Raw genomic sequence first — 26455 nt, 5'->3', positions numbered from 1 at the left:
GAAAAATTCATAAACTCTAGTTTGTCAGAAGAAAAAAATACATAAAACATCTCACATATGAATGAAATGGTAAGAAATCCTAAACTTTGTAGAGCTGAGAAAAAAACAGACAAATGTAATAATTGAAGACATGTTTCACTTTGCTGAAACTTATTAAGATTAATAGAAGACATCAGGCAACAGACGTGAGAAGTCTCATGAATGAGAAAAACTCAAATCATAGTATATATCTTTTAGCTATACATTTTAAGAATAGCTTAGCGGGTGAATCGGAAAGTAGTAATTTCAAAGATCACATACTGTCGTTGTCTTACTGACATTTCACTTTGCCCACGTTGGTGTTTACTTCATAAGAATCTCATGCTTTCAACCTATAGTCAAATGTAGAAGAAACTTTGGGGCCTTGAATGTTCTTTCATTTGTGTATTGTAGCAGATCCAAGACCATTTGCTGAGAAAAATCTCATCACTGTCATCAGATTTCACCTTGGTTTGACTTGGAACAACTTGTGATGGCCCCTTGAAATCTTTCTCCCTTAGAAATTCATGGTGCAGACTGCTTGGGTGCCTTGCAGACATCTAAAGAAAAAACAAAATTGTTTTCATTTCTTAATTTAGATAAACCTTAAACTTTCCAAGCTCGACATCAGAACCCTTTTTGTGTGTAACAGTTGTGACCCAGGGACATCCTTTGGAGAACATTATTCAACTCAATTTTGTTCTTACTAAGATCAAAACCTTTGACTCAGAGTTAAAGTGAATCTCTTAAGGTTCCACAGTGAAGGGCAGAGCAAAGAATGAAAGTTTGCTTCTTATTTGGTTTGATTTTTTGTTTTTCTTTTAATTTGCCATAGTTTTTTTCTTAATATAGCTCTATTAAAGTGGAAATCCTGAAGTGCTCAGTCCCATTTGGCCGCTGAAATCACTTATAACCCTGCCAGCTATATCTTCTGGTGGCAATCTCTACATTTCTAAGTTATATGCATATGTATGTAAGTATATATATATGTGTGTATATGGTTTCATATGTATATAGTGTTATAATACAAATTATAATTATCTTTTATGTATCATGATTTGTTGATTTTAGACTTTAGCATGATTTGTATTTGTGTTAGATTAAGGCTTAACTCACTTGGAGCACTTCACCTCATCCTCTATCTTCTCAAGTAAATTGTAACACATTAGTTATATTACACACCTTTTAGAAGGTTCATATTGAACTATCATATTATTCAGTTTCTAAATATGTAAGAATTATCCACCTGTAATCCCAGCACTTTGGGAGGCCGAGGCGGGTGGAGCACGAGGTCAAGAGATCGAGACCATCTTGGTCAACATGGTGAAACCCTGTCTCTGCCAAAAATACAAAAAATTAGCTGGGCACAGTGGTGCGTGCCTGTGATCCCAGCTACTCAGGAGGCTGAGGCAGGAGAATTGCCTGGACCCAGGAGGCGGAGGTTGTGGTGAGCCGAGATTGTGCCATTGCACTCCAGCCTGGGTAACAAGAGCGAAACTCCGTCTCAAAAAAAAAAAAAAAAAAAAAAGAATTCTCCAGATAACTTTCTGTAATAAAGACTGATTCCTGTTTTGATGCTTGTCCTCTTTGAAGCTCTACACCTCCTTCTTTCCCTTTTGCCCCACTTCTGGGAAAACTGATTTAAAAAAAAAAAACTCAGTAGCTCCCTTGCTTGGCATTGGCAGAGGAGTTCAAACCATGCAATAACTGCCTGGTTTCACCTCTTAATCCAATAAAAGCTAGGGTCATCTACCCCCCTCACGGTTATTTTACTCAGAAGGAACCGAAGCCCTTTTCCAGGAGAATACTTTTGCCATTTACTATATGATTAATAAACTTTATTTCATATTTATTCGGGTTTGTATGTCCTTCTTCCTGATATCTCCAAATTTCTGGGCAGAATATAGTAGAATACACTAGTTTCCAAAATAAAACACATTCTTCTATTGATTAGATTCCATTGTGGTAAGAGAAGATACGATTTTAATCCTTTTGTTATGGAATAAGATTTGTTTTATGGTCTAGCATATTTTTTATTTGGGGTGAATATTTCATGAATAGAAAGTAAAGTATTTCCTGTCATTTTGGGTGGAGAATTCTGTATATCTCAACTAGGTTAAGGTGGCTGGTAGTACTATTCAAAGTTTCTATACTCATACTGATCTTACTACATTCATGTATTCTGATGATTACTGAGAGAGGATAGTTTAAATCTCCAACTAGAATTGCTCTGTTGCCCAGGCTGGAATACAATGAATGGCACGACGCGAGCTCACTGCAACCTCCGCCTCCTGCGTTCAAGCAATTCTCCTGCCTAAGCTTCCTGAGTAGCTGGGATTATAGGCCCTCGCCACCACTCCCGGCTAATTTTTGTATTTTTAGTAGAGACAGGGTTTTACCGTGTTGGTCAGGCTGGTCTCGAACTCTTGACCTCATGATCCACCCGCCTTGGCCTCCTAAAGGCCTGGGATTACTGCATGAGACACCATGCCCTGCCATATTATCTTGTAAGTACCACCTGGTTAGTGTCCTACCAAATACCAAGAAACAGAAATAGTATTTTCACATCACAACAACTGATTTAGTTTATGTTAATAAAAAATTAAATCCCTTTATTCATTCTGCTGCTACCTTAGGCTAAGCCTTTTTCAGGACAGGTTAGCACCTGTTCTCCTTGTCGTCTCTTCCTAGTCTGTACAAAACATTGCTACTGGCCTGAAGTCTTAAAATAATCATTTTAATATAGCACTGACCTCTTCCAAAGTCTCAAATGATTTCCCACTACCTGAAGAATAAAGCCAAACTCGTTAGATAAGCAGTCAAGATTTTCTACAGTGTGGCCTCAACCTGGTAATAAACCTTGCCTTCTCTTACCTCCTCATCACTTACCCCATCCAAATTCTTTACTCCAGCCAGTCTGCTTGCTGCCAATTGCTTATTGTGGATGTCTGGTCTGTGTTCTTGCTGTATTCCGCTTCCTTGAACACCATTCTGCTATTTGGAACTTTCATCCCTGCATATTTATTTTTTATTTTATTAATTATTATTATTGTTTGAGTTGGAGACTTACTCTGTCCGCTAGGATGGAGTGCAGTAGCGCAATCTTGGCTCACTGCAAACTCCACCTCTTGGTTCCAAGTGATTCTCCTGCCTCAGCCTCCTGAGCAGCTGGGATTACAGGTGTGCACCACCACACCTGGCTAAATTTGATATTTTTAGTGGAGATGGGGTTTCACCATGTTGGTCAGGCTGGTCTTGAATTCCTGACCTCGTGATCTGCCTGCCTTGTGATCTGATTACAGGCTTGAGCCACCACGCCTGGCCACCCCCTGCGTACTTAACACATGCATTAGGTTATTCTCCTGAATGTGGAAAACTGAAATGTGGTTTCTGCGTTTATCTCTTAGAGGCCATTCTTCTGTTTCTTATCTACATTTCCACGGATTGCTGCGCCTAATTTCATCCTACCTGTAAATCCTGGAGCTGTCATTGTCTCTGGGACAAAACACCCCTATTTTTAACATCGAAATTACTAAAGCAATCAGTGTCTACACCATGTGTCTGCCATAGTGACACATTACTAATACTAAATTGATTCATTTTTATAAAGCTTGTTTCCAAAATTAGATGTTAAATTTCTGAAAGCCAGGGATAATTTGATAGCTTTTAGTTTTTTTCTTTCCTTCTTCCCCTACAAAGATCAGTAATGCTCATATTTGAGTTTGAGAACCGCTTTTCAATGTAAATATTTCTCAAATTCCTCCTACCTCCTAACAAACAATAGTATTGACCTTCTGGGACTTCATAAATTCAGACAACATAATGACCAATAGGTACTATAATTTCATGCTTTTGAATTTATTAGAATTGTTTTAATGGTAACAGCTTCTACATATGTTTACTAATAATATGTATGTATAAAACAAAATAATGATAGCTAATATTTTGGGCCTTAACATATACTAGTGTTTTTTATATGCATTTTATTTAATTAAGAAAAAAAAAAACCTTCAAGGAAGCGGGTAGACCTCAGTTGAAATCTAGTCTCTACCACTTGTAGCTGCTAGAAGTTTGATTTATACAATCTTTCATTGCTGAAATGGATCAGCTGCAGAACCAGCCTCTTTACGGTAGCTGTGAAGATTACGAAAATCACAACAGCTGAAGTGCTTTACACTGTGCCTGGCATAAAATAAACTCTAACAACATTTTTTTAAAAATTCCTTCAAGTTAGGCAGTATTATTCCCTCCCCCTCATTTCCTAGGTGGGGCAATTAAGGCTCAGAAAGGCAAGTAACTTGTCCAAGATGTTAGAGTGGTAGAATTAGGAAAGGGCATTTTGGCTCACGGTAAACACCTGAGTGGTTAGCTGCTCTGTGTTCTGAGCTCCCACAGCACTTATCACACTCCACTTCCCCATCCTTCACTAAAACATAAGCTCTTCAAGGGCAGGGAGTATATTTTTGCTATCTCAGTACTTAGCGATAGACACACACAATATGAGCAAAGAGTGACAAACGAGTATGAATGCAAACGATCATTGCGGTCACGACTGAAGCTAGGGTGGCAAACTGCAGTGGGTTGGAAGAGCTTTATTTGAATTGTGTTGTGAGATGCAGATCTAGTTTTTCGGGAACGATTTTTGTTGATAATTAGAACAATTTTTGTTGTTAAAACCCAGAAAGCGATTCTTCACCTCTTTTTACTTTTATTTTGCTTAAAAAGTTATCCCATAATTATAAACTGTGTAAAACTAGAATGCCCTGGCACACAACTGAAACTGACAGGTGTTTTAACACTCCAGTCAGTCACATTGAAGGCCTTGTCACTGTTTTTTTTAAAGGGGAAACCTGCCAATTTACTCATCTTAATAGAGCTACTAACAGAAGAGTATAAATAAAAAGAATTCAGAGAAAATTTACTGAAATCAAGTTTGGATTAATATCATCTGGTTCTTTTAAGGAACAGGACGTTAACCAAAAGTGGCATTAAATATCAACATTTATGATTCTCCTGCTCAGCAGCTACACATGACGTTTGGCAGACTGTTTAATTTCCGTGGATCAACTCCCTCACACGTAAAATTAGGGAGTTGGACTAGATTATAAGGGTCCTTTTGTTCCCATCTCTTCGTGACCAGGATGTGGGTGGGGAAGGAGCAGAGAGCGATCCTGGTCTTGGCTCCTTTTTCCGGCACGCGCCGGAGCTGACACTCCCACTGAAAATCGCATCCCGCCTCCGCTCTTTCTCCACGGGCAGAGAGGGGAATCAATCCACTTCCGCAAAGGCCTAAGGCCTCACATTTCGCGATCAGCGCTGGAAGCGCAAAGCATAATGGGATTTGTAGTCCATCCACCTGTGACGGGCGGGCGTTTAGAACGCGAGGTCGAGTTGGCATTCTGGGATATGTAGTCCCTGGGCTGGGAGTTTCGTTCGTGTAATCCGTTTTCGGTTTAAGGAGCCTGAAGCCACCACACGGACTCCGGCGGGTCACATGTCTGCATTCTAGCGCGTAGATCGCACTGCCGCTCCCGCCCCGGCGAGTTCTCACCCCCGCGCGGCCGTTGCCGAGGAGACGACGCACGTCCCGCCGCGCGTCGCCCCCTCTGCAGTTCCCCCGCCCCTCTCCTCCCAGCACAATGAGATCCTAAGATGGCGGTGGCTGCGGCGGTTGGCGCCGGGTAGCTCAGGTCGAAAAGGCGGCCATTGGGCCCGAGGCAGCCAGGGAAAGTGTGGGCCTCCCTGGTACGGTCTCCGAGGGCTGACCGCTGCCGCTGGCGGGTCGTGGGAGCTGACCGCCGCTCTGCCCTTGAGGGGAGAGGCTGCTTCGTGTACAGGTAATGCCTGCGCGTCCCCAGCCCCTGGCAACCGAGGGCGGCGCGCCCCAGGGGCGGGAGAGTAACGGCTCTGGGACACTTGACCCTGTTAGGTCTGGCCGCGGGCCCACGCCTCCTCGTTAGGCTCCCAGGTCTTCTTGCCGCGGGTTTCCAGTCCCCGAGGCGGAGAGTCCACCCCCTCCCCAGGACCGACCGCCGGGATCCCCGGTGAGCACCTCAAGACGCGTTGGCGACTGCAGGACCCCCTTCTTCCCTCCTCGTTCCTCCTGCTGGCCCTGCCGGGGAGGTCGCCCTGCGTCCCGGTGGCTCCGGGAATGCCCCTTGCGGGCGGAGGAAGCGGAGAGGGGGCTCTGGTTTGGGTGCCAGGGGCACGGGGTCGAGTTCTCAGAGAAACAGGCCTTGGTGGCCATAGTCCCCATCCCCACGTTTCCTCACATTTTATTCTGTGGGGTTCTCGGTGTCTAGAGTTTGGGGTGCAGAAGGGCTCGAGGAGCGACGCGACTCTGAAGAGTTGCTGTTGGGCTTTGAGCTGCAGGAATTTCGCCGTCTCTGGTGCTCTGGGAGCCTAGGGGCCGGGGAGGCGTTCCTGAGAGTATTAATGGAGTAACTCCCCCATTCCTCTCTTTCGCCCGTTCTTCCTCCCTTCCTGCAGATCTGGTTAGAATTGGGCCTAGAAGCGGGAAAGACTAAATGCCAAGTGGGGTTGGGGAGACGTTGCTTGCTTTGCAGAAACTGGCGTTTGGGGATTAGGCCCCGCCAGGGAAGCTGGGCGTGCAACTTTGCATCCTGCCGCCCACTCCTCAGGAACTCGCCTGGTCTAATTTTTAAAATTATTTATATTTTTTGACCAGATTGAGGTCTGTATTGTGTGCCTTACGGGCGACGGTTCGTGTTTGGGCGCTGGAAGAAGCGGGCTTTCTGGGCGCCCCTACCACCCCCGCCCCATAACCGCTTTCCAGACTCCGCCTGCTGGTGTTCTCTGGTTACCGGAGTGGGTGTTGCAGAGCCTCGGGTGCACCTGCTCCTTTCTTTCCCTAGCGCCTTCCTGGTGAGGGCCACCGAACGCCAGTAGAATACAGTTTTTGAACTGAAGGTAAACCTAGTATTTATGTAGTGACAAGGTTATTTTATATTATGAAGTACAGTAGTTCGCTTTTAAATGAGCAAACGTTTTTAAATCATCGGATGTGTGAGGTTGTTAAATAGTTTGAGTAACAGGAAGCTCTATCAATCAGAGGAGTCAACTTTGGCATAGACTATTAAAGGATAATTGAACTAACCATCTTTGTTATACTATTACGAAGTAGATGTCACTTTGCTGTTTGGTAACATTTTAGAAGTTTGGAGGATTTAAGCATTTATGTATATCACATTTTCCATAAGAATTGAGGTAATTTGAATTTAAAATATTAATTATATTTTTTCCCTTCTGTTGATCTTTCTGAACACATTTTAGACCAAAAGTGTAGTATTTGTTCTGTATTTCATGGTGTAAGTAATTAAGTGACACATACTTTTAATCCTAAGCAGGAAACAGCTTTGAAGTGTGGAGCAGGAAAGGAGCAGTTTCTGAGCTGCAAAAACTAGTTTCTAAACAGGTAATTTGACATCATTATCTGTATTGTTATCTAGTGTATTCAGAGTTAAACAAGGCTTGATGGTGTAGACTGCTATCAAAATAACAGTACATGGCTGAGGACCCTCTCTGCTGAGTAAACAAACATTGTGGGTTGACCGCCCTGTTAGCTCTGCTTTTCGGCATGCCGCTTTGGCATGCCGTTATACCTTTGTTAGGAAAGACCATGCCATTCCTAATGATTAAATACTAGAATGGTTTATGCAGTACCGTTTGAAATTTCTTTGTCTTCACCGAATGTTTTTGTGCCCGTTTGAATTTGTCCTATAACTGGTTAGCATCTCTTTCCAAATCCATTAAATCTCAAGTTCCCTTCTACAACATTCTTGCTAATTGGCTGTTCATGAACTCTACTTTTTGAAGTTGTTATATCTTGACCGAAGTTTAGTTGTCTAGAATAACTTTATTATTTTTGGTACTTCAGTCTCCCTTTCCTGGTATAAAGTTAAACATTAGTTTTAGTGCATAGTGTGTTCTCATGTGCAAGTGAAGTAAAGTATTCTCTGTTTAGCAGCAGAATAAAGTCAGTGCTGCAGAATGTAAGTTCACTAGGGAAAGTTAAATTGAGAAGAACAGTTTGGAAAAATGACTAAAAAGTAAGAATTAGAAGTTTGTTAAAAACTTTTTAGAAATAATTGCTCTTTAAAAAAACTCAGAAATAATCTGAATTTAATTCTACTCTTAATATTTTAAGAAAGTTCATTTTGAAAATTTTGTAGAAATCAGTATTCTTGTTTTCTTCAGAAGCAGACAGATTTTTATAGGTCTCCTCTGAGGATGTGAAATGAGACTATCATGAGAAAATACAAACAGTAGATGTATATCAGTTATAATTCACAGTGCGTTCCTTTCGTTTAGCTGGAAGACTGTAACAAAACAGGACAAGAAAAATGGAACTCTGGAAAGGTCACATGTGAATGTATGTATTAGGGCTCTTAATACTAGAGTGATTGCTGTATGTGGTAGGTCTCAGTAGAATAAAAAATAATTATAAAATTAGTAATAAAGTAATTCTCTTTTTAGTACATTGGAGAAAGATGACGGATAAGAGAAATAAAAATATAGGGTAATTGAGTTAACTTACATTGGAAGACCTGGGTTTTTCAAAAAGAGATTTGGCCATTTGTTTCTGAAGGATTGAGTTAACTTACATTGGAAGACCTGGGTTTTTCAAAAAGAGATTTGGCCATTTGTTTCTGAAGGATGAAAGTGGATTTGAGACTTGGGGAAACTAGTAAGGCTGTAAGATTGACACCACAGAATCCACTAAGAAGCCAATGGCAGATACATAGCAATACTTTCTTTTTTATGCATTTGGATGCCCTGCAACGTGCTGTGCAATGACGAAAGTACTGGAGACACAACAATGTGCTGCCTTACGTCCTGGAGTAAACTTACGTTTTTAAAGTATTTATGTGTATGTAGAGTGTGGCATGCCTTAATAGGGATCACAGTCAATGCCATTTTTTGACTATTTCCTCGCGTTTTGATAGTTTGACAACAGTAGCAGACAAAAAAGGTTTATCCAGAATTGAGTTGATAGAATGGGCAAGTGGGTGAGGAAGTGAAGGATGCTAGCTAGCAAGGCATTTTTGGAATGACTTACTTGGGTTTGGGTTTGAGTAAGGAATTGGGATTGATGGATTTAAGGAGAGAGAAATGATGAAGGGGCTGGTAGTATTCAGGAAGGCTAAGCAGGTTCAGCAGGAATAAAGTAGAGAGGTGGAATGCAAAACTTAAGATCAGAAAGAGGAACTTCAGAAGTTCAGGGTCTTGAACAAATTATGAGTTAAGTATTGGAAGAGAGATGAGACGATGTTGGAATTGAGGCCAGAGTGCTAGAAAAGTCGTTGCAAGTGTTCAGGTCATGAAAACAGAGAATGAAGTAGAGAGTGAAACCATGTACCAGTTACTATCAGGAAAAGTACGTGACTATCTTGGATATATATTTTTAGAGATGATTATGAGGAATGCCATTTGAGAAAAAATAAATTTTTTTCTTTACTGATTACTTTGGGGTTTTGGTTTTTTTTTTTTTTTTTATTTAGATAGAGTCTCCCTCTGTCACCCAGGCAGGAGTGCAGTGGTGCAATCTCGGCTCACTGCAGCCCCCGCCTCTGGGGTTCAAGGGATTCTCCTGCCTTAGCCTTGTAAACAGCTGGGATTACAGGCGTGCCCCACCATGCATGGCTAATATTTGCATTTTTAGTAGAGATGGGGTTTTGCCATGTTGGGCAGGCGAATCAAGTGATCTGCCCACCTCGGCCTCCCAAAGTACTGGGATCACAGGCATGAGCCATTGCACCTGGCCTGATTATTTGATTACTTTGAATTTTTTCTTTCTGTTATATTCTTATTTCAAGGATAAGCTGTAGTCATAGGTATTTTCATGGTAATTAATACTGTGATATTCTGTTAAGGGATATGTAATACTTCTCTATAATAAGAATCCTGCAACAGGATTTTCTTTATTTTTGAGATGGAGTCTCTGTCGCCCAGGCTGGAGTGCAGAGGTATGATCTCTTGCAACCTCCGCCTCCTGGGTTCAAGAGTTTCTCCTGCCTCACCCTCCTGAATAATGGGATTACAGGCAAACGCCACCATGCCTAGCCAATTTTTGTATTTTAAGTAGAGATGGGGTTCACTGTGTTGATCAGGCTGGTCTTGAACTCCTGACCTCGTGATCCTCCTGCCTCAGCCTCCCAAAATGCTGGAATTATAGGTGTGAGCCACAGCACCCGGCCTAACAGGATTTTCTTAAATATATTACTCATTGAAAGTAGCTTAAATTGCCATAGTATATTTTCATTTTTGTGTCTTTGTAAGAAAGATAAGCCCACTAAGGCTGTCAAAAATAGCTAAATGAAACTTGAAAATAATAGTTTCAACCTTGTTAGTAAGGAGTAGTATGAGTAGAAGTGTGTGTTTAAAGTAGGAGGAATTTATTTTTATCCCATTCAACTGCCCATGCCGCTGTCATCAATCACTTCTACCAATGGTTTCCTAACAGCTTCAACTTTCTTGTCTTACTGTCTTTCTGTTAAACTTGCCTGGCAAAATTTCAACCTTGGATGGATTCAGTGGAGTGTTTATAATTGAGGCTTATGAGCACTGCTGGAAAAAAAATCCATTCCCTACTTTTCTGAGATCTCACAGACACTGCCATCTCACCCTCACATTTAATGTGCGGTCCTTCCAACCTCACAACACTTAGGAAGCCTTCGGTTTCCTACCACCACATCTGCTAACCAGCCTCCATCCAGCTCCATCCTTTCTTATTTTTTCAATAAAAGAGGTGTTCCTCTTCTTGTCTAAAGCTAATCATTTGTCTTTTGCTCTGAATCCCAATGGCCCCCACTTTCTGAGACCCACATGCTATTTGCTTATCTCTTTTCTCTTCTGCATTTTTAATGTCTCCCTCTTTACCAACAAATTTGAAACATACTCAAGATACTTCCATCTTAATAAAACTTTCTGTATGGCAGTCTCTGCTTGCTTCTCATCATAGGCTGATTTCCTTAAAGGTATTAGCTAATTGACTTCCTTTATTTTCCCCCCTTCCAATAATACATTCCGGTTATGGAATTGACCCTCACCACCCCTGCTAAAATTTTTCACTAATGTCAACAATAACTTTGTTGCTAAATCCAAGAGAATACTTCTCAGTACTTCTCTTATCTGGCAAGGCAACTGGTTTCTTATCACATTCTCCTTGATATACTTTCTCTTTTTGGCAGGCTCTCCGGGTTTCCCTCCTATGTTTCTGTACCTCCTTAGTGTATTAGTGTGCCCGTTTCCTCTGTTGATTCAATATCGGTGTATTTAAAATCTGGCCTTCTCTTACTCTTTATCTTCTCCCTGAGTCCTCTGTCCCACTTTTTGAATGGATGACTCTCCAGCCCAGATTTCTCTCTTGAGAGAGAGATGACTGTCTGTCAACTAGACAGTTTAATTGGGTGTTGTGTAGGCATTTCAAACTCAGCATTTCTAAAACTTGAACTCATCATCATCATCCTCTCTCAACAAAGAAAACTTGTTTCTTTTCTAATCAGTTTGACTGTGTGTCACATACCCAGTTCCTAGCAACCTAGGGTTTATCTTTTAACTGCTTCACTTCCTTACTGCCCACATTATAATGGACCGCTCCCCCCTTTTCTGTGTGGGATGCCGTCCAGAGACCCCCAGTGCATATTTGAAACTAAGGATAGTACCAAACTCTATGTGTATGGTTTTTTCCTGTATCTACATAGCTATGATAAAGTTTAATTCATAAATTAGACACAGTAAGATTAACAGTAATAACTAAGTTAGAACAGTCATAATAATATACTGTAATAAAAGTTACAAGAATGTGGTCTCTGTCTCTCAAAATATCGTATTGTAGGCCGGGCACAGTGGCTGACGCCTATAATCCCAGCACTTTGGGATGCTGAGGGGGGTGGATCACGAGGTCAAGAGATTGAGACCATCCTGGTCAACAAGGTGAAACCCCGTCTCTACTAAAAATATTAGCTGGGCATGGTGGTGCGCGCCTGTAGTCCCAGCTACTTGGGAGGCTGAGGCAGGAGAATTGCTTGAACCAAGAAGGCGGAGGTTGCAGTGAGCCGAGATCGTGCCATTGCACTCCAGTCTGGGTAACAACAGCGAAACTCCGTCTCAAAAAAAAAAAAAAAAAAAAAAAAAAAAAAAATATATATATATATATATATATATATATATATATATATATATATTGTATTGTACTGTACTCAACTGTTTTCTGACCATGGTTGACTATGGGTAACTATAATCCTGTAACACAAAACTGCAGATAAGGGGAACTACTGGAGTCGCCAAGTTCTATTGCTTCTGTCACAGAAATATTGCTTGAATTGGTATTCCATACATCTTTAGTCTTTTTGTTACTCGACGTCTTTCTGTACTTCTAAGTAATAGTTTATATTAGTGTGTTTACAGAATAAAATTTAGAAGGCTGAGATCCTGTTTTTTTTTTCCTTTGAGACAGAGTCATGCTCTGTCACCCAGGCTGGAGTGCAGTGGTGTGATATCGGCTCACTACAACCTCCGCCTCCTGGGTTAAACCGACTCTCCTTTCTCAGCCTCCCCAGTAGCTGGGACTACAGGTACGCACCACAATGCCCAGCTTATTTTTTTGTATTTTTTAGTAGGGACAGGGTTTCACCATGTCGGCGAAGATGGTCTCGATCTCTTGACCTCGTGATCCGCCCGCCTTGGCCTCTCAAAGTGCGGGGATTACAGGCATGAACCACCATGCCCAGCCAAGATCCTGTATTTTAAATGGTGACAATTGAGGTGGTTAAAGAGGTTAGCATGAAGAAGAGAGAAATAACATGCCATTATCTCTTACAAGGGAAATATTTGCTATTTTGGGGAAACGTTATGAATGTTAATATGTTAATAATTGATCCATATGCAATTATTTCTTTAGCTTCATACTAATAGTTTTACTTTTCAAAGACATACTAATGTTGTGCCTTTTAAACACATTTGGTGTCATTATTGAGTTATAAAGTATTGTACCCCTTATGGCAATCAAAGTGTATAACTGGATGAAATTGTTTATTTTACCAACTTAATAGATGATACTATTTAGTAAATTGTCTTTTTAAAAATATCGAGAAAAATTACCTATTTTTCTCAAACGAATTATAGTCTACAGTTTTTTTCTTTCTTTCTTTCTTTTTTATTTTTGCCTGGAGTGCAGTGGCACGCTCTCGGCTCACTGCAACCCCTGCCTCCCGGTTCAAGCGATTGTCCTGCCTCAGCCTCCCAAGTAGCTGGAACTACAGGCATGCGCCACCATGCTCAGCTAATTTTTGTATTTTTTTGGTAGAGACGGGATTTCACCATGTTGGCCAGTATGGTCTCTATCTCTTGACCTCGTGATCTGCCCACCTTGGCCTCCCAAAGTGCTGAGAATACAGGTGTCAGCCACCGTGCCTGGCCTAATTATTTTGTAAAGTTTTAAAATATATTTATAGTATAAAAAATTATGTAAACTGAAAATATCTGAGGCAAAAAAAGAAGAAAAATCACCAGTGCGTACCCTGTAACCAGTAATTGCTTTTGTGACAGCATTTTAGTAAAATTTCTTAGCTGTTGTTTTATATAAAATTTTTCATGCTGCTTTTTTTCTTTTTATATGACTTTTTCATGATATAAAGACAGGTTATATTGCCCAGTCTTCATAATTACATATTTTGAAGGGTACTTAGTATTCTATCCAGCAGGTGTAGGACAGTTTGCCTAACAGCATTGATTTTGTCATTTGACATTCAGTGTTATTTTTCAGTTTATCACAATTATAGCATGATACACAACTTCATTATAGTTCTTTCCATCATATTTAAGGTTGTTTTCTTAGATTACATATGGAAAGGTAGAATTACTGCATTAAAAACTCAGTTTTCTTGATACAGTATTGCCAAAGTGCTTTCCACATATGTTGTACTAGTTTACATTCTCAATATAGTCTCTGAGAATTTCATTTTCCCTGATTGGATAATATGTAATTTATATGAAAGTTAGCAAATATAATAGTTTCTTATTTTAATTTGCAGCTAAACTCTATATATTCGTATTGTTTTCTTTTGCAAACTACTTGTTTTGCTTATGTTTTCCAGTTTTATTTTTTAAAACAAATTCTTTATATAATAAAGGTGTTAACTAACTTTGTATTTCTTTCAGATTTGTTTTCTCTCAATTTCTCATTTACTATTCTATGCACACTTAGGATTTACTTTTATGTGAGTAAAATTTGTTGAACTTTTATTTTTTCTTTGTGTTCTAAATTTGGTAAGATCTCTATTTAAAAAAAAAATTCTATTCTTTTGTCTTTTTAAAATCTTGAGTTTTGAAATTGGGTTTTTAATATATTAACTGTTTCAGTAGTATGATACAAGGTAGCCTTTCTCAGCTGGGAGAGAATTAAGCTTCAGTGCCCCAAGGCATCTGTTGTTTACTGTGAATTAACTTTTTTTCTGTGTGTCTGGGATGGATGGCACTGGATATGTACCATCCTTGGAAGAATTGAGAAAGTAGTGACTCAAACCATTTCTTCTTTCTTTTGTGATTGAGGTGAAGAATACCATTTAAGTAAGACTGTTAAAGCTCTAAAGGTATCTTTTTCAAATCTGTTAGCAAATTGTTCTGTCAGTTGTTCACTCCTACATCATAGAATTGTTGTGAGGGTTAAATGACATAGTGGACATAAAATATTTTAGCATGATGCTTTGCATATCGTAAGCAAAATAAAATGTGTTAGCTGTTACTGATCTTTCTTATTACATTTTTCTGATTAGGTGTATTTAAGGACATTTTCCTGAGCTAGTACTAATTTAACTATATAGACAGCATTGTTGAGCCCATACAGACAGCTAACTTGGATTAGCTTTCTAGCCTCCTGACCTCTGTTGCTATTCTTGCTTTTATTTTACGGATAGTAAATTTTTCTTCTGTCTTATTTATTCTACCAGATAAATTTTAGAATCCTTTTGTCAAGTTCTAAAAAGAATCCCAGGGGGATTTTAATTGGAATTACATTAAGCCTATATACATTTAGAAAACATGGTTGGTTGTAATATTTAGTTTCCCATGATGGAAGATAGTTTTTCTATTTATTCAAATTTTTTCTCCCATACTGTTTTATAGAGTTTAATAATGCTTCTTGACATGGAGCCAAATTATTATTCCTAGATACTTTATATATTTGTCACTAATATAAGTGGCACCTTTTTTCCCCGTTATATTTTCTAAGTGGTATTGGTGATATTTGAAGTTCTGTAGATTTTTAAAAAAAACATACTCTTTAAGAATACCACCTTTCCTCTTTTCAATATTAATATTCTGTTTCATATTTTTCTGTTTGATAGAATTTCTGAAAGAATGCTAAGTAACTGATATGTGGAATTCTTTCTTTGGTCTTTATTAGAGATGTCCTTCATGTGTTATTTTAAGCTTAATGTTGGCTACTGGTTTAACGAATACTTCTTTTCAACTCTTTAGAGAATTATGAACGTAATGTATGCTCATAAAAAAAACAAGCAGTAAAATATAACTGAGACAGGGTCAGTGTATTTGTGATTTTTAAGATTTTAAAAATATTTGGTTGAATTTTTTCATTTTTATTTTGAGATAAAATTTAACTTGCTGTATAATTTGTTAATGTGTTATCCTAACAGATATTCTAGCATTAAAACATCTGTGGGACAAATTCTTTTTCAGGGCTGATAATCCTTTTGATGTTTTTTTCTTAGTGAATGGGATGGGCTAGAATCTTAGAATTACAGCAACTTGGATTTGTATCATTATTATTTATTTATAATTAATTTTTATTTTATACTGTTGAGATGGGGTTTTTCGTTCTTGTCGCCCAGGCTGGAGTGCAGTGGCGCAGTCTCGGCTCACTGCAACCTGGTTTAAGTGATTCTCCTACCTCAGCCTCTGGAGTAGCTGGGATTACAGGTGCCTGCCACCATACCCAGCTAATTTTGTATTTTTAGTTGAGATAGGGTTTTATCATGTTTGCTAGGCTGGCCTTAAACTCCTGACCTGAAGTGATTCCCCCCTGCCCTGCCACCACCTTGGCCCCTCCAAGTGCTGGTGTTACAGGCATGAATCACCGTGCCCAGCCTATGATTTTTTGTTGTTGTTGCCATTTTTAGCTTAATGACCTTGGCCGAACCATCTCTTTTGAATGTCAGTGATTTATTTGTAGTTTAATGGCTTTTCCTGCCCCTTGAATTTTAGATAAAATCATCTTAACCTCTCCTCTTTGAACTAGCACCTCTCCAACCTGTACAGTCCCACAGCTAGTGGAAATCCTAAGTCTTCCACAAGATTATGCAGAAATCTTGTTTTCTGATGGATATCTTTGCTTTTGAACCTCTTTTTCCATCATTGCTGCTTCTGTTTCTCATCTCTTTGACCCAGATGTGAAATTCATTCCCTTTCTTGAATTTCACATGTGCAAGCAATAACACCATGTTTACGGGGAGGATTTGAGTTTGGTAGTCTTTACCAAGATAGAGAAAGCACTAACACAAATGAAAATAGGGTGGTAAGCATCACCATTCTTAAAATGTCTTCTGGCCCCTGTACTTTTGGATTTTTTGACCCTAGTCCTGCTTCTCTTTGCCTACCTTATCATCATCTTGTTACTGTACCCTCCTTCCTGTTAAAACCAAAACTTCCTTGTTTCTTGCAGAGCAATCCTCTCCTTTTTAAATCTTTGGCACACAACTAATACCCATGTTCAGGATATCACCTTCATTCCAACCAAGTCCATTGTCAGAACAGAGATAGTTTCTTTCCTGAGAGAAGTTCTGGTTCTGTTTATGACATTTTTCCTATGTTACTGTTCTACCTTTTGGGACTGTTGAATGAAGTAAGTAATCTTCAGGCATGCAGACTTGTGCATATAGGGTATATTTAGAGGTTTTCCCCTTCTCTGTCATTCCAGCTGCCTAACTCATGTTAATCCTAACATGCCTATTGCAGCTAAATCAGTATGTCTGTAACGTGGTTGACAGTGCCTCTTTCTTTCATAAAATCAGTACTTCAAAATTGTATTGCTAAATTTCATGGCATGATTTTAAAATTTAGTTTGTTTTTATGTGTTAAAAAGCTCAGTTCTTACTTGTTTTGCAGAGTTAATTGTTAAAGCCAGTATGGCCACAGGAGGGGGTCCTTTTGAAGATGCCATGAATGACCAGGATTTGCCAAACTGGAGCAATGAGAGTGTTGATGACAGGCTCAACAATATGGTATGGTATCTTACTCTTCATGGTGTGTTGTTGGCTATTAATGTTAGATTTAATGCAGTTTTCCCCTGACCAAATTTAACCTACTGACCAAATTTCACTTACTGAAGCTCTTTGTAAACACTTGCTGGCCAAGACATTAAGGGACCCTGGGCTGTTTATTATATTAATTGAGGTCTTTTAGCTGCAGGAAACAGAAATAAAATTGAGTTAGCTTTTAAGCCAAAAAGCAGATTTACTATTGTATAAAGATGTACAAGTGTTTTTTATGGAAACCACGTTAAAGGAATGCAGCTAGGTTTTAGGAGGGGACTAGAAAAAGGAATTAGAAAGTTGTCAATAATTACATTTTCACCACTCTTACTCTGCTTCTGAGTATATCTGTCTAACGCTGCTTTCTTTTCACAGACCAGTTTTCTCTTGTCTGGTCCCTGTGGTATACTGTGGCTGTCCCGTCGTTCTAAAGTTTTTAGTTATGGGTGCCATTATGTACTGACTAGCTATCTCTTAGTTCCAATTTGAAATTTTAAAGTATGATTATCCTAATTTGGATTAGACATGTGTTTCATTTTTTAGTCTTCCATGGCCAGGGTCGGGTGTGGTAAGTAGTATAACAGGTTGGAAGGACTGTCCGCTCCACTCCTAGATTAGGTGGAAGGACAGTTTTTAAAGAAGGGGGTTTTGTTAAAATCAGGAAAATATCCCAAGTGATTTACTGTAGTAGTAACTAAAAGAGTCTTCCAGTTGGATAAAATGGGAATTTATAGACCTTTTTGTTGAAGGAATTAGGTTATGTGAGTATAACTAATGAAAATGTTTTACACTTTACATGTACTTTTTATAGTTCCATATTAGATATTATTATGTACATTTTTACCTATGAAAATAATAATAGCTATATTTATTGCTTACTAAATGCTAGGTACTATTTTTAATCCTATTTTGAAAGTGACACTATTTTAGAAATTAGGAAACTAAGACTGTGGGAAGTGAACTAAATAGCCTAGGGTCACACAGTGGAGAGTTTTCTCAGAAAGCAGTAATAATTTTTAGAACCCAGGTCGATTTGATTTCACATCTTTTTATGATACATATTTACTTTATAAGAGGTCAATAAAGGTATCTAATTGATTTCACTATTCTGTTTATAGATAGAAAATAATATAAAAAAATCCTCTTGGAAATATTCAGATTGACTTTAGGGTTAGCATTTGAGGATTTGTGTTTGTTAGTGATCTATGATAAGTAGTCTATTTTCTGAAGGATGGCCTATAAAATTAGGGTAGATGTAATGAGGGAAAAAAATGGGATAATGGAAGTAAATAATTGTCTCTAGGAGTATAAGTCTATGTCAAAAAATTTTTTGTCATTTTTCGTTTTCATACTGACCAAAACTTTTTAATTATGTCAAATTATTTTCCTGGTTTGATGGAGGCCAGGTTAACTTTTACTTTTACTTTTTAAAGGATTGGGGTGGCCAACAGAAGAAGGCAAATAGATCATCAGAAAAGAACAAGAAAAAGTTTGGTGTAGAAAGTGATAAAAGAGTCACTAATGATATTTCTCCGGAGTCATCACCAGGAGTTGGAAGGCGAAGAACAAAGACTCCACATACGTTTCCACACAGTAGATATATGACTCAGATGTCTGTCCCAGAGCAGGCAGAATTAGAGAAACTGAAACAGCGGATTAACTTCAGTGATTTAGATCAGGTTTGTGAATCATTGTTCAAAATCGAGTTAATTACTGTGAGAAATACTTGAAATGGATTAAATAATTTGTCTTAGGAATAAAAAATTAAGCTGTTTATGTAATTTTGTTTTAAGTTTCTGTGCCTACGGACAGAATTTTAATCACAGGGGATGGTCCTGTGTTCTTTAGAGGGAAATGAAGTCTCATTTGTAAATTTGCTGAAGACAAATATTTCTGGACTTGATTAGTATATTATATGACTAAAGTGATTTTATTATGAAACTAAATTTAGCATTTTAGTAACTGAATAAAATTGGTATTAAGTAATGGAAAGTTCCGGTTTAGTATAATTATCATTGGCTAGGTGTGGGATGTAGTAGATTACCTCAAGTTTAGAATGAAACTATTTTGTAATTATAATCACCAAAATAAAGTTTATATCTGAAAGCAAGTTGAAATGATGATAAACTCTTGACAGACATTTTACTGTCAGATCTGTATGTTATAGAAATATACACATTTCCAAAAATGTAGAAAGGTAGATCCAAGTCTGATATGATGTTGGTGATGATCATGGATCATTAATATCTATTTATTACTGAACACTTAACTGTATGTCAGGTGCTGAGCTGGACAGTTCTTCATGTAGACACATCTTTAATAATTTACACGGATTGATTGGGTTCAAAGCCTGTAAAAACGCTATAAGCAAGCAGCAGAAAGCAGTATGAGTCAAAATGTGATTCATGGTCCTAGAACACGTTGAGCATTCTTGTTACGAAAATCTGAAATGCTCCAAAATCCAAAACTCTTTAAGTGCCAACATGAGTAGAAAATTTCACACCTGAGATCATGTGACAAACTATAGTAAAAACGCAGTCAAAACTTTGATGAACAAAATTATTATTATGTTTTTAAGACGGAGTCTTGCTCTCTTGCCAAGCCTAGAGTGTAGTGGGGCAGTCTGGGCTCACTGCAACTTCTGCCCCTCAGGTTCAAGCGATTCTCCTACCTCAGCCTCCTGAGTAGCTGGGATTATAGGCGCCTGCTACCGCACCTGGCTAATTTTTGTGTTTTTAGTAGAGATGAGGTTTCACCATCTTGGCCGGGCTCCTTTTGAACTTCTGACCTTGTGATCCACCTGCCTCAGCCTCCCAAGGTGCTGGGATTACAGGCACGAGCCACAAGGCAGCAAAATTACTAAAAATATTGTATAAAATCGGCCAGATGTGGTGGCTCACGCCTGTAATCCCAGCACTTTGGGAGGCCGAGGTGGGGAGATTCCAAGGTTAGAAGATCGGGACCATGCTGGCTAACGTGGTGAAACCTTGTCTCTACTAAAAGAATACCAAAAACATTAGCCAGGTGTGGTGGCATGCGCCTGTAGTCCCAGCCACTTGGGAGGCTGAGGCAGAAAAAAATCGCTTGAACCTAGGAGGTGGAGGTAGCAGTGAGCCGAGGTGGTGCCACTGGACTCCAGCCTGGGCAACAGAGCAAGACTCTGTCTCAAAAAAAAAAAAAAACAAAACTGTAAAATTACCTTCAGACAATGTGTATAAGGTACATATGAAACATAAATGAATTTTGTGTTTAGACTCGGGTCCCTTTCCCAGGACATATCTCATGTTTATGCATGTATTCTGAAATTTGAAAAAAAGTAAAATTCATAACACTTCTTGTCCTAAGTATTTTGGATAAGGGATACTCAAGCTGTACTTCATTTAGACTAATCTTGTTCATATTCATCAGTCGAATTGCCTCAACAAATTGAGGTCCAGAAAATGCTAATCAAATTTTCTTATTTTAGTAAAAGACTGTTATAGAGCCAAAGCTCTTTGAGAACTTACTACAAAGCTGTTTGTGTACATCTCCTGAATCAGTGTCTGATGGTGAAACTAAGAACATTGTGATTAAAACAAAATTTTGTCATAAGGTTAATGTTTGTGTCATTTAATTTCTTTTTCTTATATAGAGAAGCATTGGAAGTGATTCTCAAGGTAGAGCAACAGCTGCTAACAACAAACGTCAGCTTAGTGAAAACCGAAAGCCCTTCAACTTTTTGCCTATGCAGATTAATACTAACAAGAGCAAAGATGCATCTACAAGTCCCCCAAAGAGAGAAATGATTGGATCAGCACAGTGTAAAGAGTTACTTGCTTCTGCTTTAAGTAATGACCTCTTGCAAAACTGTCAGGTCTCTGAAGAAGATGGGAGGGGAGACCCTGCTATGGAGAGCAGCCAGGTAATATACGTTTCTTTTTCTTGCTCATTTTTTTTATAAACCTCAAAATAAGAACATTAAGATTTTTAAAATTACATTAACTTATGCACACAGGAATTTTACTTAGGTGGAATAAAGTACTTCCTTGACCTTTTTTGTTAATCTACCAGATTTACTTAAAATTGAGTAAATTTGGGCCGGGCGCGGTGGCTTAAGCCTGTAATCGCAGCACTTTGGGAGGCCGAGGCAGGTGGATCACGAGGTCAAGAGATCGAGACCATCCTGGTCAACATGGTGAAACCCCGTCTCTACTAAAAACACAAAAAATTAGCTGGGCATGGTGGCGCGTGCCTGTAACCCCAACTACTCAGGAGTCCGAGGCAGGAGAATTGCCTGAACCCAGGAGGCGGAGGTTGCAGTGAGCCGAGATCGCACCATTGCACTCCAGCCTGGGTAACAAGAGCGAAACTCCATCTCAAAAAAAAAAAAAAAAAAAAAAAAAACTTGAGTAAATTTCTGTTTATCCAAAATAATTTTAGAAATGGCATACTCAGGTTAATTAAGACTTCTGTTTATTTATGAAATACCATATTGCCAGTTTTTAGTAAAGGAGGATTGGAAGCAAAGTGATTAATATATTGTTGTAAGAATTTTTTAAAATGACGGTATAATTCTTTTGAAAAGTAGTTGTAAAAGTATTTGTTGCAATACATTTAATTTATAACTGTGTAAACATTAGGAAAACTTATATAAAAAGTAGTTTGGTATGCAGTTCTAGAAGTAAAATTTTTCTGATACTGTAGATTAAGATTTTAAAATTTATTTTGAAATTGACAGTGATTGGAGTTCTTAGTATTACCAGTTATATTTTGATTAAAATCTAAGTTGGATTTAGATTTCTTTGCAAGTATTAATTCTCACAATAATCCAATTATCTTTGGTTATCTTCGAAATAAAAATTTGTAGAACTGTTGCTATTGAACTAATTATGCTCAGTTGTATATATTGTGTACTTTTTTTTTTTTTTAATATTTCCCTTGCAGATTGTAAGCAGGCTTGTTCAAATTCGTGATTATATTACTAAGGCTACTTCCATGCGGGAAGATCTTGTGGAGAAAAATGAGAGGTCTGCTAATGTTGAGCGCCTTACTCATCTAATAGGTCACCTTAAAGAACAAGAGAAGTCATATATGAGATTTCTTAAAAAAATTCTTGTAAGTATTAGACTTTTAAAATAACGTATGGAGTTATTTTTGTAGCATCTCAGTGTATATATACTGATGACATTCTGATGCCACCCCAGAGGAGTTAACATATTTTCAAAAAATCGTGTCATCCATTATAACATTTTATTGCCCATTTTAATAGTTGTATGATTTATACCACTAAAATATTTCAGGCTAGAGAAAAGGAGGAGGAGGATGTTCGGACTATAGATTCAGCTGTGGGATCTGGTTCTGTAGCTGAGAGCACATCGCTAAACATAGATGTGCAGTCTGAGGCTTCAGATACCACGGTAAGCGGCTTTTTGGTAATTAGAGGTCTGGAAATGAAGGTTTAAACTTTTTCCCCAGTTTTCAAGATGTTATTTTATAGTTGTTCCCTCATGAAAAGTGTATTCCAGGAAAGAAACCCTCAAATTGTTAATGCTGTGTGTATTATTCTGTGTTTAAAGACAGAAGTTAAAAGTTTTATTTATTAATCGTGAAGATAATTTTAATGATTGATTTGAAAATCTGGTAATTTTTGATACTCAGTTTATAGAAACATTTTTGTAGTTTGTTTTGTTCAACAAAGCTTCACTAATTTTAAGAAGCATTAAGCAAGTTAAAATTGATTGTGGAATTAAGCACTATAGGCAGCGTTAGTGATTTCTTAGCATATAGTCTTTTGGAAATTGGTAAGTTCATTTGCCACTGAGGACTCCTTATGGATATTCGAGTTTTCCATTTCTAGGGCTCTATCCTAGTACTGCAGCAAAAGTAGATGACTGAAAAATTGAGATAAAGACTAGTAAATGGGACAAGATAGCATTTATGTTGTGATTTATTCACAGTGAGAAAAGTGCTATAATTTCTGACTCGTCAAAATGAAATTTGTTGAAGTACTGGTTTTCTGAAAAATAGGAATTTACAGAACTTTGAGGAAACATAAAACAAACTTAGTATGTTTCAATACTAGGGTATTTTTAGGCATTTTAAACAGATGTGCCTATAACCATGCATTATTAAACTTTAGTATCTATTACAGACTAGTAAAGCTTTTGTTTTGAGAGGATAACTATGTATCTCTTCTGGTTTTAAGGTTTCAAAATGCCATTCAGCATTTTGAATGGAGTTTGAAGGTTTATTTCCTATTAGTGTTGACCTGCATAGTTCTTATCTGTCTCCTTTTTCTTCCCTGCCCTTCCTAATTTGAAGAGGCAATTTAAATTTCTTTTCTCTACATTATTTTCAACAGGAGATACTTAGAGAGCCTGGTTCAAACAGTTGTTGAAGAATGGATTTTACTGTGGGGAAATTGTTTTTCTATTTACAGTGGTGCTAGGAATAATTTCTTTCTTACATTCCAGCAGAAATGGAAGGATTGGGACTATGTGGGCAAAGGAATTCTGTCATGGAGGAGTGGGAACTTGTATAGATTTATTGTAATTTATAAAAGGGTTCCTTGTGATGACAATTTATTTCATAATATAAAATGACATGAAAGTTGACTAATAACATGTAGCAGAATAAATGTTAAAAATGTGCTTTAATAGTTGTATAGTTTGGAAATTGCGTAGGATGTGGTACTTGCTTATTTACCGTAAGCAGCATTCCAGTCTACAGAAAACTTAAAAGACTAAGTTTATTGCCACTCGGAGGGGGATGTGGATCAATTTTAGTTTTTTAAAAAGGTGGACTGGTACTTTTTAAATTGTTTGACAAGGCTGGTTTATATGTTAAACAAGAGTTTTTGTTAAGACATTAATATGCTACACTATTTAATAAAGGAGGAGGCATCTTTTAGTTTGAGAATTCGGCCATGCATTAAGGACAAACTAGGGAAGTCAGCTTCACAGGAACAGGTTTCAGACATTGGCGTTACTACAAGTCAAAAAGGGAAAGGTGACAGACCTCCTCAAAATGACAGGGAACTGAGGCCTAATAGGAAATATAGCCGAAAACGTGGATTTCCTTCACAGGTATACTTTGCAAGGAACTCTCTAAATGAGTACTTCTTTTGTTCATATTTCCTCCTCTTTATTCGCTTTTCTGTTCTTGCTGTTACTCTTGCATATTAATTTTTAATATGGTCGTCATACTGTAATTTGCGTTAGTAAAATTCTAGCCCTTAGTGTTTTTCTACTTTTCTATATACCTCTCCATGGGTTATATCTGACAGCTGTTTTTAGTTTACATTAACAAAGGTTTCGAAATGTAATTCCCTTTTTTTTTTTAATTGCAGGCACAATTAGTAACATGTCAGTTGACCCGTGTTTCTGATATTTTTGTTTATAAATTTAGATGAGGCCAGGCGCATTGGCTCACACCTGTAATCCTAGCATTTTGGGAGGCAGAGGCAGAGGCAGGTGGATCACCTGAGGTCACAGGGCTTTAGAACCAGCCTGGCCAACATGGCAGAAACCCATCTCTACTAAAAATACAAAAATTAGCTGGCGTGGTGGCGCACATCTGTAATCCCAGCTACTCAGGAGGCTGAGGCGGGAGAATTGCTTGAACCCAGGAGACAGAGGTTGCAGTGAGCCAGGATTGTGCCACTCCACTCCAGTGTGGGTGACAGAGTGAGATTACGTAAAAAAATAATAAAATAAATAAATTTAGATGGTACTCTTTAATACTGGATTTTTTGTTTATATTTTTGTTGTTTTTGGAAACTCCTTTTACTTGCTTTAAAAAAAAAAAATCCAGTTGACTTGGTTGCTACTGTTTTTGCTGGGTTTTTCTGTAGTGTTTCTTTTAAATGGTTTTTAAATTTTCCGTGATTTGCATAATGGCATTCTAGATAGATTTAAAGACAACTATTTGTAGTTTCACTTAAAAGAGTTTGAACAAAAGTATTTATAAAAGTGCTCATATCTGTTGGCAAGAGGAAAGTAGTATTTTAGTAATTGTGTATAGTTAAGACTAATTTTGTATGTTTTATTACTGGTTTATTACCTAGGATTACACTTTCCCATTTTGTAGCTATTTTATGGTTGTTTTTTTTTTTTTTTTTTTTTGGGGGGGCATATGTGGCTGTTTATAAATGATAAAATTTAACCTCTCTTAGCACTTTGGGAGGCCGAGGCGGGCGGAATATGAGGTCAAGAGATCAAGACCATCCTGGCCAATATGGTGAAACCCCATCTCTACTAAAAAAATACAAAAATTAGCTGGGCATGGTGGCGCGCACCTGGAGTCCCAGCTACTCTGGTGTCTGAGGCAGGAGAATTGCTTGAACCCAGAAGGCAGAAATTGCAGTGAGCCGAGATCGCGTCACTGCACTCCAGCCTGGCGTCTGGCGACAGAGCAAGACTCTGTCTCAAAAAAACTTAAACCTCTAGATATTTTGGCAGCTTTTTATTGTTTATTTTTTCTGGTTCCTACAAGAATTTGAGAACACAGTTTGAAATTAGTTATGGGAATTTTATTAAATAAACTAGCAAGTAAAAGGTGCCCCAGTTCAACAGAAGAGTAAATAAAGTAGCTGATTATTTTAAAAACTAGTAGCATTGGAGAAGAGCAGTTAAATAACAGATAATCTTTGGAATTTTGTTTTTCTGCTTTAATTTTTCTGAATCATGATGAGCAAAATTTAAGAGTTAACAGTTAATACGCTATCCGCCAATTCTTTTTTTCCTAAGGCATTACCTATAATTTAAAAACCACTTTTCTGTTTTTATGTTTCTTTGAATAATATCCTTATAAATAAATATTATTCTTTCTTGCATTCACTTCTTGGCGTTTATTCCAGTTTGACTTTCTTTCATCTCAGTTCTTACGGCTATCTCATTATTGTTTTGTTGGTACTCCATTTGTAAAATCATTTTAATTTCTTCAGGAAAAACAATCTTAATTCCCACCACCTGTGTTTATTTTTTCTGTACTATGCAGGACCTGTCGTTCTCACCACCCCACCCCCATTTTCTCCATAGAATCTTTTCAAAATATAGTATTCTGTTAGGAGAGTGGAGAAAACAGTTGAGGTCTTACATGAGATTTGGAGTTGAAAACAGCCTTGAGACTTACACATGATATGAGATGATTGATATTCTAGAGCTGCCTAC

General features: G+C 38.1%; 1 protein-coding gene across 50 annotated transcripts in view; it reads left to right on the top strand.

Moving 5' to 3' along the window:
* The first annotated feature begins 5659 nt into the window (after nucleotides 1-5659).
* The window catches only part of PCM1 (pericentriolar material 1), a 114182-nt gene continuing 93386 nt past the window's right edge, over nucleotides 5660-26455 (top strand). For 26 of the 50 annotated variants that reach the window (XM_078347413.1, XM_078347407.1, XM_078347403.1 and 23 more), the window contains exons 1-5: nucleotides 5660-5855; nucleotides 17161-17276; nucleotides 18740-18985; nucleotides 20938-21207; nucleotides 22230-22400. In XM_078347413.1, the coding sequence (XP_078203539.1) occupies nucleotides 17181-17276; nucleotides 18740-18985; nucleotides 20938-21207; nucleotides 22230-22400 (783 nt within the window). In that variant the 5' untranslated portion in view covers nucleotides 5660-5855; nucleotides 17161-17180. Of the gene's footprint in view, nucleotides 5856-7385; nucleotides 7454-17160; nucleotides 17277-18739; nucleotides 18986-20937; nucleotides 21208-22229; nucleotides 22401-22585; nucleotides 22703-26455 lie in introns of all 50 variants that reach the window. The other 24 variants (XM_078347411.1, XM_078347401.1, XM_078347395.1 and 21 more) reach the window with 2 other exon arrangements.

Source organism: Callithrix jacchus, chromosome 13 (genome assembly GCF_049354715.1).
Source record: "Callithrix jacchus isolate 240 chromosome 13, calJac240_pri, whole genome shotgun sequence".
NCBI lineage: Eukaryota > Metazoa > Chordata > Mammalia > Primates > Cebidae > Callithrix > Callithrix jacchus.
Note: the sequence above shows the minus strand (reverse complement) of the source record. Positions and strands in the feature narration are given on the sequence as shown.